The sequence below is a fragment of the Leptonychotes weddellii genome, chromosome X, assembly GCF_054177405.1.
Source record: "Leptonychotes weddellii isolate Sample4059 chromosome X, ASM5417740v2, whole genome shotgun sequence".
NCBI classification, from domain to species: domain Eukaryota; kingdom Metazoa; phylum Chordata; class Mammalia; order Carnivora; family Phocidae; genus Leptonychotes; species Leptonychotes weddellii.
The window spans coordinates 66,478,574-66,491,901 of record NC_138385.1 but is presented as its reverse complement, the minus strand read 5'-3'; the positions used below and the strand labels follow the sequence as shown (position 1 = coordinate 66,491,901).

Genomic DNA, 13,328 nt, shown 5'->3' with positions numbered 1-13,328 from the left:
AAAAGGAGAGTCATCAAGGCAATCAGCAGCAGCTCTGCCCAGAAACGATGCCTGAGTTAAAAACAAAGTCAACATGAGAATTTCCTTGGCCAGGCTACCTCTGGAGTAGATAACAGTATCCCCAGTAATCTTAGCAAAGAGAAACTTAAGATCATCTATCATCCCTTTTTTTCCCTTAGTTTCTTCATCTGTAAAATATAATAATACTATCTGTTTTTTAAATTCCTATAAGGATTCAATGAGATACTCCATGTAAAGCACTTAGAACACGTTGTGCCTGGCACACTGTAAGAACTCAATAAATGCTCAATAAATGCTAGCTAATATTATTTTGATTCCAAGTCCCCAAGCAAACTTCCATTACCATGGTTCCCCTTGCAGCTTACACTTAAAGAAAGCAAGCTCTGGTAGAAATGGTTAAGAGTGTATGCACTAGGGTCAGCCAGACCTAAGTCTGAATCTTGTCTCTGCCAATTAGAGTTGTTATACTGCAGTGGAATCAGGACAGTACAGGGCTTTGGAATCAGCTCAGGACGGAATGGCAACACAGATATTGACTTGATAGATAATTTTGGGCAAGATGTTTCATCCCTCTGAGCCTCAGTTTCCTCCTGTTTAAAATGGAGAATAATAAGCACCTCACAAGTATTTATAAGAGTGACCAGAAAAGAGTAAATGTACAATATATCACAATAATTACTGTGGAAAGTACTTGATTGAGATAAAGTACTGTGAATTCGTACCTTTCACTAAATCTTTCACAGATCTTTCAGTATCTTTCCCTCCCTCTCTTCTCCCCAAGGCCACTCTTTCAGCCATATCCACATAGCTATTTCTGTGATTTTAATGTGAGTCAACCCCTGAGAGATAGAGCTACTCTTATTGTACCAAAAAAAAAAAAAAAAAAAAAAATCCGGTTTTTCAGACCATATACCTAATGATCAGACCCTGAATCATGGTGAGTTAATCAAGGCTGTATTACCTTATGGGAGCCTATCTGAGCGACCAGTTTTCCTTCTAAGTATAATCCCTTGTATCTTACTGAACAGCTTCTGGAAAAAGTTGAGAAGCTTTGGAAAAATCCCAAAGTCCTTGCTCTCCTTGCTCTCTGACTGGTGTGGAGGACTTACCATTCTAGTTCCATTTTTACCTCAAAATAACATTAAAGCAAATATGTATCTTTGAGAAAACATTAGACAGTGGGGATTAACTGGATGCAACGAGGGCTGGCTGTATACAGGAGAGCTAATTTGGGACTGAGAACCTATGTCAAAGTTGCTTTGCAGTATGGTCTCATCAGTGACCCTTGGGAGGATTAGAAACTGCATGTAAAATGTCTAATAGAGGGCTTGGTAGAAAGGGGGCACTCAAGAAACAGCTGCTGGGGCACCTGGGTGGCTCCGTCAGTTAAGCGTCCGCTCTTGATTTCAGCTCAGGTCATGATCTCAGGGTCGTGAGATCCAGCCCTGCGATGGGCTCTGTGCTGGGCATGGAGCCTGCTTAAGATTCTCTCTCTCCCTTCTGAAAAGCAAACTGAGGGTTCTAGAGGGGAGAGGGGTGGGAGGATGGGTTGGCCTGGTGGTGGGTATTGGAGAGGGAGCGTTCTGCATGGAGCACTGGGTGTTATGTGCAAACAATGACTCATGGAACACTACATCAAAAATTGATGATGTAATGTATGGTGATTAACATAACATAATAATAAAAAATCAAAGATTAAAAAAAAGATTCTCTCTCTCCCTCGGCCCCTCCCCCACCCCTGCTCATGTGTACTCTCTAAATAAATAGGAAGGAAGGAAGGAAGGAAGGGAGGGAGAAAGAGAGGAAGAAAGAAAGAAAGAAAGAAAGAAATGATAGCTGCTATACTATGAGGAGCCCAGCAGGCTGAGTCCATACAAGATTCTGATTCACTATAAGATTAGGTTCTTCATATCTGGGGAGAGGGGCATGTCTAATGAAGACCAGCAGAAACTGTATTATAATTCAAGGTGTACATTAGAGGAAAGTTAAAGACCATTTTGAGCCATTAAGAATAAACAAAATGGCAACACTTCCTTCCCTCTCATATTCAGCAAAGGGCAAAGGCCAATTTTCTGAGCATCTCTGGTAGTCCCTCAGAAAGCCTGAGCAGCAGGCAATCCCACTGTTAACTTCACTCTGGCCCCTTTACGGCTGCACGTAGCACATACTATGCTAGGTATGGGTGTTCAGGACACAGTGCCTGGTTTCTATCCTGTGGTCTCACTCAGGGAAAAGGATGACACTCTGCAGCATTGTGGGGACATCCTGGGCAGGCTAACCCTCACTAGACAGCTAGAGAGCAACAGAATAGAATCAAATGCTGGGAGAAGCTAGGAAAACAGTCTTCCATGCCTGATCTGATCTTTTGCAAGTTAGCTGAAAAGACAAGAGGTATCAAATAGAAGCCAGATGATCTCAAAACAGGGCTTACTTGTTTGTTTCCTTTTTTATGTCCTTTGGATCCTCTACCAGTCTGTTCTTTTCCATGCCTGTAGAAAGTGAGGGAAAAAGTGATCCTGAGGAACATATAGAGCCCACACCCACATTTTCACTTAGTTAACTACTCACCTCCTCTAGGAAGTTTGACCCTCTTAAGTTAGATGACCCTCTTAAGTTAGATGCCCCTCCTCTGTGTTACCATTGTAAACCTTTCTCTCTCTCATTTCTGTATCATACTAAATTGTTCTGTGTCCCATATCCTCCTCTAGGGCAAAACCTTTTTCATTGAGGCAGGGAATTGAGTGTATGTTTGCTGAACTAAACTGAAAACTGGCTTTAAAAATGGAAAGTTAGTTAATGCCTCTTACCTTAACAGAAGTATTCAATAGTTGGGCATTTTCCCAATGGCACCTTGACTGACATTAGCTCATACCAACCTACTGGAATACATACCCTTTTCCTGGCCCACCGACAGAAACAACTTGCATGCCAAAAGAGCCTCGGCCCCTGGAGGACCTGCTGCCAGCCCACTGGCCCACAACCATCCCGGCAATCTCCAGTTTTCCTCCTTGGGGCGGGATTGGATGGAGACCTGGAAAGACAGGAAGAAGGGCAGTGAATGCTAAGTGCAAGGTAGGAGAAGAGGTGGAAAAAAAGATCCTACAGCGCCCCCTACTCTGCTTATTTCCATTTCTCTATGATAAAGAGAAATAAAGACTCGGGGTGGGGGGTGCCTGGGTGGCTCAGTCCTTAAGCATCTGCCCTCGGCTCAGGTCATGATCCCAGGGTCCTGGGGTCATGATCTCAGGGTCCTCGGATCAAGCCCCGCATTGGGCTCCTGGCTCAGTGGGGAGCCTGCTTCTTCCTCTGCCTGCCACTCCCCCTGCTTGTGTTCCCTCTCTCACTGTCTCTTTCTCTGTCAAATAAATAAAATCTTAAAAAAACAAAAACCAAAAAACAAAACCTCTGCGGTGCCTGGGTAGCTCAGTCGTTAAGCGTCTGCCTTCGGCTCAGGTCATGATCCCAGTGTCCTGGGATCGAGCCCCCAGTCGGGCTCCCTGCTCGGCAGGAAGCCTGCTTCTCCCTCTCCCACTCCCCCCGCTTGTGTTCTCTCTCTCTGTCAAATAAATAAATAAAATCTTAAAAAAACAACTCTGATAACAACAAAGGTTCATAGTGGAAGCATATTTAGGGACGGGGGTCGAAGATCTGTAGCACATCCACTTTGGCAAGCTGGGTGTGGACGACTCATTTTTCAGCTACAGAGCCTGGCACATAGTAGGCATTCAATATCTGCTGAAAGAATGAATGTCCTAAAATCTAGTTATTAGAAAATTATATGCCAAAACCACTTTTATTTTCCTTTCTTTTTTCTTTTTATTAAAGTTTAGTTGGCACACAATGTTACATTAGTTTCAGGTGTACAACATAGGTATTCAAGAATTGCGGAGTTACACTCTGCTCACAAGCGCAGCTACCATCTGTCAGCATGAAGCGCTATTACACAATTCACTGACCAGATTCCCTATGCTGTACCTTTCATCCCTGTGACTTACCCATTCCATAAGCAGAAGCCTGTACCTCCCACTCCCCTGCACCCATTTTGCCCAGCCCCCCACCTCCCTCCCCTGTGGCAACCATCAGTTTGTTCTCTATTTATGGGTCTGATTCTGCTTTCTGTTTGTTTATTCATTTGGGCCAAAACCACTTACCTTTTTTTTTTTTCTTTCTTTATTTTTTATTATGTTATATTAGTCACCATAGAGTACATCATTAGTTTTTGATGTAGTGTTCCATGATGCATTGTTACCACTTTTCTTTTCCTTTTAAGTGTTTATTTAAATTCTGGTTACTTAATATAAACTGGGCCCAAACCACTTTTGATTCAAATACGTACCACTACACAATGGAGGCTCAGCCAAACTACCAAACTAAATGGAAAATAATGAAACTAAACTGAAAGTAATTTATAATTAATAAGCAAGAACAGCAACAGTTGAAAACCAGAACCAATTTAAGACAAGATAGCATATCTCCTTAAAACAGGAAATTCCAACTCCGTATATATGTATGAGCTCACCAGCACAGCAGAGCTTTGTAATCTGGCACAAAGGGAAGCCTTCATAGAATACAGAGTTCAGGTAAACCTTTAATTTTAGTTTATGGAAAAAAAAACGAATGTTAATAACCCTTCGCTCACTAAGCAGGTCGCCAGTAAAGAGCCCTTCAATCATAGGACAGTGGGAGTCTAAGGAACTAGGGTACTAGAGCTAGTCCTAAGAAGGCTAGAAAGACTTGCATTTGGGGATCTTATCGTGGCCTTTCAGGAGGCAAGAGGTTCCTCATGAACCACCAGTAACTGGAGACCAGGCATCACTGGGAGCTAGGACAATGGCAAGGACCTCCTGAGAACTTAGCCTTAATTAAGGCTGTCTTCTGAGACACAATAAAATCAACATGCAAAGAATGAGAGCAAGGATCTCTAAAGTCAGCTTCAAGGAATGGAATGAATGAATGGCTGGCTCCCTGGTTTATAAGGCTTGATCATTACCTGACTGAACAGAGCAGATATTCACACTGCTCATCTAAGGAGAGCCTTGATCCTAAATTTAAGACAAACTTCAACTTCCAGCTTTATTTTTTTAAAATGATGAGCAATAGACAACAAACAGGAGCGCCTGGGTGGCTCAGTCGTTAAGCGTCTGCCTTCAGCTCAGGTCATGATCCCAGGGTCCTGGGATTGAGCCCCGCATCAGGCTCTCTGCTTGGCGGGAAGCCTGCTTCTCCCTCTCCCACTCCCCCTGCTTGTGTTCCCTCTCTCACTGTCTCTCTCTCTGTCAAATAAATAAATAAAATCTTAAAAAAAAATAGACAACAAACATCTTCAACCATAGCAACGACACTCCCACCTGATCACAGAACCTTGATTTCATGTCAAAATGTCCCTATTAAAATATCCTGTTTTGCCAGGGTTGTTTGAATTATTAGGATCAGTATCTGAGCTACCTAAGCATGACTGTCTATTCGTCATTAAGCCACAGCTCAGGTGTCACCATGATTTATACTTATATATGTCTGTGTGTATGTGTGTGTATTTGTTTTCCCCATTAAACTGCAATCCCCTCGTGGGCACAGACTGTGACTTATTTCTCTCCATGCTTCTGGAAATGTGTCAGGCCTACCCCCAGAGCAAAAATGGGTACATCAGGTATGGTTGTCTGTGGACACTGGTCATTTGCTCTTACCTCCCATTTGGTCTTTCTGGAAGCTCCTATGTACATCTGCCTATGGGGAATGAGTGAGCTAACCGGCAACTATGATGATCCAGTTCACTTGAGATATAGTTCTCAAAAGTAATAAAGTAGCTCCAGGTTTCTACATCAATTACTTTGTGAGTTTGGTTGGTGAGAGTCAAATCCTCAGGGACCAACCACCTCTATGGAGCATGGTCTGGGAAGTCAGTGGACTTTCTTTCCTAGGCTACACCCCTTCCTGTCAATAAACTTCTCTTCAAGTAAATTAGATAATATATATATGAAACTGCTGATTCTGTATCTGGCAATAATTACTGGATGGGTTATTGCAAGACAGACTGAGGATGACAAATACCTCATTCTTAGGTACTGACCGGCAAATCCCCGGCTCCGTCCTTGAGGGGGAGGTGGCACTGAGCCCATGGCTCGGGAATAAAGTGAAACAGGGTAGAGAGAGGGCACCATGGGAGGCACAAAAGTAGGTGATGGAAGTAGAGCCGAAGGTGGTGGATGGTTCATGTTGACTCCTTCAAGGATACTCTGTCTCATCTTTTCCACTTTGGTTGCCAGGTCAGCCTTCAAAGGAAGAATAGAATTAATAATAGCAACTGCCATTTTTTAAAAAGATTTATTTATTTATTTTAGAGAGAGATGGGGAGAGGGGCAGAGGGAGATGGAGAGAGAAACCCAAGCCGATTCCACACTGAGTGCGGAGCCCGGCATGGGGCTCGATGTCACGATCCTGAACCAAAACCAAGAGTTGGACGCTTAACCGACTACATCACCCAGGTGCCCCAACAGCTGCCATTTTTTAACTTCTATGTTTCAGGCACAGTATTGGGCACTCTAGGTACAGTTTCACAAATCTATTGCCATTAAGAGAACTGAGGTCTGGAGTTAAATGGCGCAAGGAGCCATACCCAGGAAAACCTGCCTGGCACTGTTTGCATGACACCAAACTATCATATTAGCTCTGACAGAGGGCTTGTGAGGCACACTGACTGGGTCCAGGAAGACAAATATAACTATAAGTATTTACCGATGGTCTATCACATGACCAGAAAGAAAAAGGCTAGGTTATTTTTTAAGGGGGAAATAACAGAATTAGATGAAAGAATAAAACCTGACATACGCCAACCTTTTTTTTTTTTTTTTACATACGCCAACCTTTTTAACCTTTTCCTCCATACCCAGGATCAGAGACCATGACCTCTGTCCAGGATAAGTCCAGGCCTCTAGGCCAGAGGTCAACAAACCAGTTCTGAAAAGGGTCATATTGTCTCTGTCACAACTATACAACTCTGCTGTTGCGGGGGGAAAGCAGTTATAGACAATATATAAATGAATGAATGTGGCTGTGTTCCAATAAAACCTTACTGGAATAAAAATTCTAAGTTTTGAATTTTGAGGTAGTTTGCCAATCCCTGTTCTAGTCCCTCAGCACATTCCCCCCAAATGGATAAAGGAGTAAGTAAGGGTGCCTTTCCTCATCTTTCCTAAGGCTTCATTGTAAAAAATCCCGTGCTTCTACTCTGTCATCTACTTTACCACCCTCTTCTAGTTCCAAACATAGTTCCTTTACGAAAGATATCATCACTTGCAAAAGTAACTTGCAGTTTTTTTTTTTACAAATAAGGGAAATGAAATTCTAAGAATTGCAGGAAAGGCAGTATATCTGAGTATTCCAGGGGAAAGAAATACTCAGAGTAAGAAAACAATATGAAAATTTGAAGTTCATAAAAAAACACTTTCCAACATATGATTTTATAGCATGTACATATCAGACTCTGGGCCTTTGGGCTGATCCTTGACCAAGTTAGGTTAATGGCAGACATGTTCTCCCACTTCTCCTCCCTCCCTCTCCAATGTCTCTGCTCCTTTCCACCCTCTGCCCATTCATCCCCACAGCAGATCAGAGATGGCCCTCAGCAGCCACCCAACTTGCTGGTACCTGGCCATCGCAGAGCTCAAGCAGGGATACTCGCTCTCGGCCTGCTTTAATTAACTTGCTCTGGAACAGCTTGCCATCGAAGTAAATCCAGGGGCAGCAGTGCTCCCACGGGACTGGCTGGCCACAGGCATCATTAGCAAACAGAGCTGTGTCAACCCCACTCATGAAGAGGGCAGCAAGCTGGATCCCTCGGGCATCCAGTTTCTCAATCTGAAACCACCACAGAAGAAAAACTACTATTAAAAACTTACTGTTATTGGGTACATTTACTCTTATCCCCGTTGTGTTGATTATTCTAGTTAAATCTGAACATGCTGCCTTTTAATTACAGACATTTGAGTGCACAAGTAGCTTCTATCCATGTCGTTCCAGGAGACAGTTTTTGAAAGATACTCATTACCGCCCCCCGCCAAAAAAAAAGACATCAGCTTTAAAACTTTAAAAAGACACCACCTTGAGATACCATTTTTTTTTTTTTTTGGCCTGTCAAATTAGAAAAAAATTTAAAAATTAAAGACAAAAAAGAACACCCAAAGCTGATGAGGAATGCATGTTACACTTAAGCAGTATGTCAGTAACCCTGAAAATGTTCACATTTGTTGACTCAGAAATTCTATTTTTAGGAATCTATTCTAAGGAAGTAGAGCTGAGAATAAAGCTCTATGCATAAAGATCTTAATGATAACATTACATACAATTGGAGAAAACTGGAAACCAAATGGCTAATGTGATAATAATTAAATGATACATACATGTAATAAATTTATTACACTTTTTTAAGACACAGAAAATATGTGCTATGTTAAGTTTAAAAATACAATATGTGATTACATCAACAATACCTCAACTATGTAGAAAATGCATGGCAAAAGATAAAGAAAACATCAAAATGTTTATACTTGTTATCTCAAGTGAGCATGTTAGATGGCTTCAATGGGAAAAGGGGAAGTACTTGTAGGTCCCCTCCTACATGTGATCTGGCCTCAGTAACTGCTTTAGTGCCAAGCAATATTACGCTTACCGTAAAAAGGAATCAACATTGTTTTCCTTAGACTGTTTTTGTCTTTCCCTTAGTTAACCTCATTCAAATTAAAATTTTCTAAGTCCTACTGGACTGCTGCTTTTCCAGGTTCATCCTAGGTTCTCAAAAGACCACGGCTACTGAAGTCAGGAGAGGGGTGGCCTGCACTAATAGCTAGTCTAATAACTAGTATTATTGGATACTAAAAATATGCGAGACACTGTTCTAATAAGTGTTTTGCATGGATTATTTTATTTAATATCCTCATAACCCTACAAGTAAGGAAACTGAAGCTAGAGAGGTTAAGCAACCTGCCCCAAATCACACAGCTAGGAAGTAAGGAAGCCAAGATTCAAACCCAAGGCAGCCTGGCTTCAGAGCCTGCCCTCTAACCTAGTATGTTCTAATGCTTTCAGTTATATGGTGGATTTACTTTCTGCCTTATGTTCTTCTAGACTTCCCTCTAATGCCCAATACATATTATTATAAAGGGAGGGTGGACATTTACTCAGAAACAAACAGAGGACACCAGGGAAAATCCCCTGTAGTGTATCTTGCAAGAGTCAGAAACCCTGACCATGGTTTGTGGCCACGACTTACTTGTGCTGTATAATATCCATTTTTTCTGTCCATTCTCACCCAATCATATGGGAGCAGTGGTAGAGGCACCTCTTGGTTTTATTAACAAACATACATGTTTGGCTAAAGTGAATCAAACATTTACCTGCAGAACTTACTCTTCTTCCCAGCTCCGGGGGGGTGGGGGTGTGGGGCGGGGGAAAAGACCAAAAGGAAAGCCATGAACTCATAAAAGAAAGAATTTAAGTGAGGGAAGATCAAATCACCTTGAGTTCTTGAAGTTGATCTGGTTCATAAAGCTGGGTAGATACTGCCTGGGCAAGGAAAGTGTCAAGCTCATGGCGGTGCAGGATTCGGCCACCAGGCCACTGAACCATGTACCTAGAAAATAAAAGCATCATTATTGAGCCACAAAAGCTCATTTATTCATTTCACAAACATTTACTAAGCTAAGAACCTATCATGGACCAGACTCTAGGTGAGGTTTTGGCAATTCCAACAGAATAAAGTAAAAGAGTCTCTGCCTTTGGTTGCTTACAATCTGGGTGGTAGAGGAGATAGGCAAGTGTATCAACAATGACGGGACAGTGTGGTAAATACCAAGATAGAAGAATGCCCAGGGTGCTACATGAGCACAAAAGAGGGCGAGGCTGGAAAAGTGAGAGAGGTCATGCTGAAAAAAGTCAGTAGGAGCTGGGTTTCAAAGGGCCTGTAGAAAATAGTGAAACAAAAGGTGGGGAAAGGATGTTCTAGGTTGAGAGAACAGTACGCATGAAGGCACAGGGTTGTGGAGTCCAGTATGATATAGCAGGTTCCATAATGCTGGAGCTAAGCAGGTTTGCAGTGACAGAAGGCAGGATTAGAAAGTAGGCCAGACTATGGAAACCAGTATGGAGGTTCCTCAAAAAATTAAGAATAGAACTACCATATGATCGAGCAATCCTGTTTCTGGGAATATATCCAGAGGAAATGAAAACACTAACACAAAAAGATATCTGCAACCCCATGTTCACTGCAGCATTATTTACAATAGCCAAGACATGGAAACTACCTAAGTGACCACTGATGGATGAGTGGATAAAGCAGTTGTGGTAATATACGCAAATACAACAGAATATTATTCAACCATAAAAAATGAGGAAATCCTACCATTAGCAACAATACGGAGGACACTTGAAGGCATTATGCTAAATGAAGTAAGTCAGACAGAAAGACAAATATTGCATGATTTCACTTCTATGTGGAATCTTAAAAAAACTGAACTCATAGGGGTGCCTGGGTGGCTCAGTAGTTAGGCGTCTGCCTTCAGCTCAGGTCATGATTCCAGGGTCCTGGGATCAAGCCCCACATCGGGCTCCCTGCTCAGCAGGAAGCCTGCTTCATCCTCTCCTGCTCCCCCTGCTTGTGTTCCCTCTCTCGCTGTGTCTCTCTCTGTCAAATAAGTAAGTAAAATCTTAAAAAAAAAACAAAACTGAACTCATAGAAAAAGAGATCAGAGTTGTGGTTACCAAAGGTGGGGGGGGGGCACTGGGGGAAGGGGAGTTTGGGGGAAGGTGGTCAGGAAGGTATAAACTTCCAGTTATAAGATAAATGAGTACTAGAGATAATGTACATGATGACTATAGCTAACACTGCTGTGTGGTATACAGAAAAGTTGTTAAGAGAGTAGCTCCTACTAAGAACTCTCATCACCAGGAGAAATTTTTTTCTTTTTCTTTGTATCTATATGAGATGATGGATGGTAACTAATCCTACTGTGGTAATTATTTCACAATATATGTAAATGAAACCACCATGCTGTACTCCTAGAACTTATACTGTGATGTGTATCATTTTTTTTCTCAATAAAACTGGAAAAAAAAAGGCCAGATCATGAAGTGTCTCAAAAAACAGTATTAAGGAATTTGAACCTTGGTTCTGAAAATATAAGAAGACACTTAAGGATTATCAGCAGGACAGTGATAGTGACTGGCTCATAGGATAAGAGACAAGAGGCATGGATAACAGTTGGGAGGCAACTGTAGCAACCTGTGGCTGAAGAGGTATGAACAAAGGCACTGGCTCAGGGGATGGAGAGGACCAGGGGACAAAGACAAGAGCTATTGAGGAGAGGAGATAAATCCATAGGATTTGGTCATGCATGTTATGAGAAGGGGGTAAAGCAAAAAGAAGAGTCTAAGATTCCTAGAATTCTGGCTTGAGCAGATGGCCAGATGATGGGGCCATTCCCCAAGACAGGAAATTCACTAACTAAAATAAGTACTCTTTTTTTAAATTATTATTATATTCAGCTGGCCAATATATAGTACATCATTAGTTTCTGATGTAGTGTTCAGCGATTCATTAGTTGCGTATAACACCCAGTGCTCACTGATGAGTATTTGACCTGAATTTCATGAACTGAATATGTTTTAATATTCTAGGCACCAAGAATGCAGAAAGAGGAAGAGAAAGATGAAAATATACATCTATGTCTTTGTCTGTGGCTTCCTGAAGACCCACAAGACAATGATGATTTATATTTATTGGAGCTGTGTGAGACTTCAGAAAGCTGGCATTTAAAGCAAGGGCTGGTCTCTTCTGAGTGGCACGTGGAATGAATTCCTGGGGACTCCGATCCCATCACTACTACTAGGAGGCAGTATGGTGCCCTGGAAAGAGCCTGGGCTCTGCAGCCAGGCAGCCTGGCTTTGAATCTCTAACCTGCTTTTTCCTCACCCAGAACGATCACAGAGGCACAGCAGCCCTACTGCCATTACTCTTTTTTCAAGCCCGACTGTCATTTCCCTGAACTCCAGGGTGTTTTGGGGACTGCAGGACATGCCGACAAGCCCTGTTGCTTCTTTACAAACTAAGTTCCAAATGACTGGGCTTTCCAGGAGGTATCTTCCTGGGCCACATAGAAAGAACAATTTCCACCCTCTTCCCTGTCCACACATTCCCCCCTTGGAAAATTTATTCATACCTTATAATCTATTTTATACTTTTTAAAAAAGATTTTATTCATTTATGAGAGAGAAAGCACAAGGTGGAGGAGGAGCAGAGGGAGAGGGAGAAGCAGGCTCCCTGATGAGCAGGAGTCCAACGCAGGGCTCGATCCCAGGACCCTGGGATCATGACCTAAGCCGGAGGCAGATGCTTAACCAACTGAGCCACCCAGGCGCCCCTATTTTACAGTTTTTGATGCTATATTATATAGTGCACAATTCAGAGCTTATATCTTCTATCAATATAAAATATTCTCCTTTGTCCTCAATGTTTTTTTTGCCTTGGGGACTATTTTATTTATTGTTTCTTTCTTTGATTTATACTTCCTTGATTTAATTTTGCCCGTTCTTTTATTTTTAATCTTTCCATATTATTTTGTTGGCAAAATATGAGGCAAAAATAGAAGAAAATGAACAGAAATGCAATTACAGTGGGAGACTTTTAAGCATACTACCATTGAGCTTTGACATGTAAAATATGCCTAAAATACATTTAAAATCACAGAAGATTTGAACAATACAACAAATAAGGTTCAAATGCTTGACTGATTTTGTACAAAGAAAACATATTCCTTTCAAGTGGCCACGTGAGTTCCCGTGAGATCTAGGACCTTGTCTGTTTGGCCCTGTCTATTGTCTTGTTTCTTATTCATATTTATTATAAACTATCTAGCATAGTACATGGCATAGAGTGGGTATCAGTAAATATTTATTAGGGGACTGACTGAATGCATCAACCAGGTCATGGAAAAAAAAAACCAAAACCCAAACCAAAAAACCTCAACAAAAATCCTCCAAAGCCAAATTGTACCAGTCACATCCTGAGTACTGTGAAAGAAAAACTGACCTAAAGGAGCTCCGAAAGAAGTCAAGTGTGGGAGACAGGCAGGCTCACCGAAAGACTAATACATTGAGAGGGATGTGACTTTATAAGTTGAACAGGTTGTTTTGGGTGCTCTTAGGAAAGAGTGACTAAATTCACCTGGCAGAATCAGAGAAGGCCTCACAGAGGAAAGAGTATTTAATTTCCTAGGGATGTGAGATTTTTGGTTGGTTTGGTTTATACTTGTTAATAT

The 13,328-nt window shown here is 41.8% G+C and overlaps 1 protein-coding gene across 3 annotated transcripts in view; it reads right to left on the bottom strand.

The window, feature by feature from the left end:
* The window catches only part of FAM120C (family with sequence similarity 120 member C), a 106,956-nt gene that overhangs the window by 6,434 nt on the left and 87,194 nt on the right, over nucleotides 1-13,328 (bottom strand). The window contains exons 11-15 of one of the 3 annotated variants that reach the window (XM_006729956.3): nucleotides 9,532-9,646; nucleotides 7,666-7,875; nucleotides 6,089-6,290; nucleotides 2,914-3,052; nucleotides 2,453-2,510 (exon numbers count right to left, since the gene is read on the bottom strand). In XM_006729956.3, the coding sequence (XP_006730019.1) occupies nucleotides 2,453-2,510; nucleotides 2,914-3,052; nucleotides 6,089-6,290; nucleotides 7,666-7,875; nucleotides 9,532-9,646 (724 nt within the window). The remainder of the gene's footprint in view (nucleotides 1-2,452; nucleotides 2,511-2,913; nucleotides 3,053-6,088; nucleotides 6,291-7,665; nucleotides 7,876-9,531; nucleotides 9,647-13,328) is intronic. The other 2 variants (XM_031024424.2, XM_031024425.2) reach the window with 2 other exon arrangements.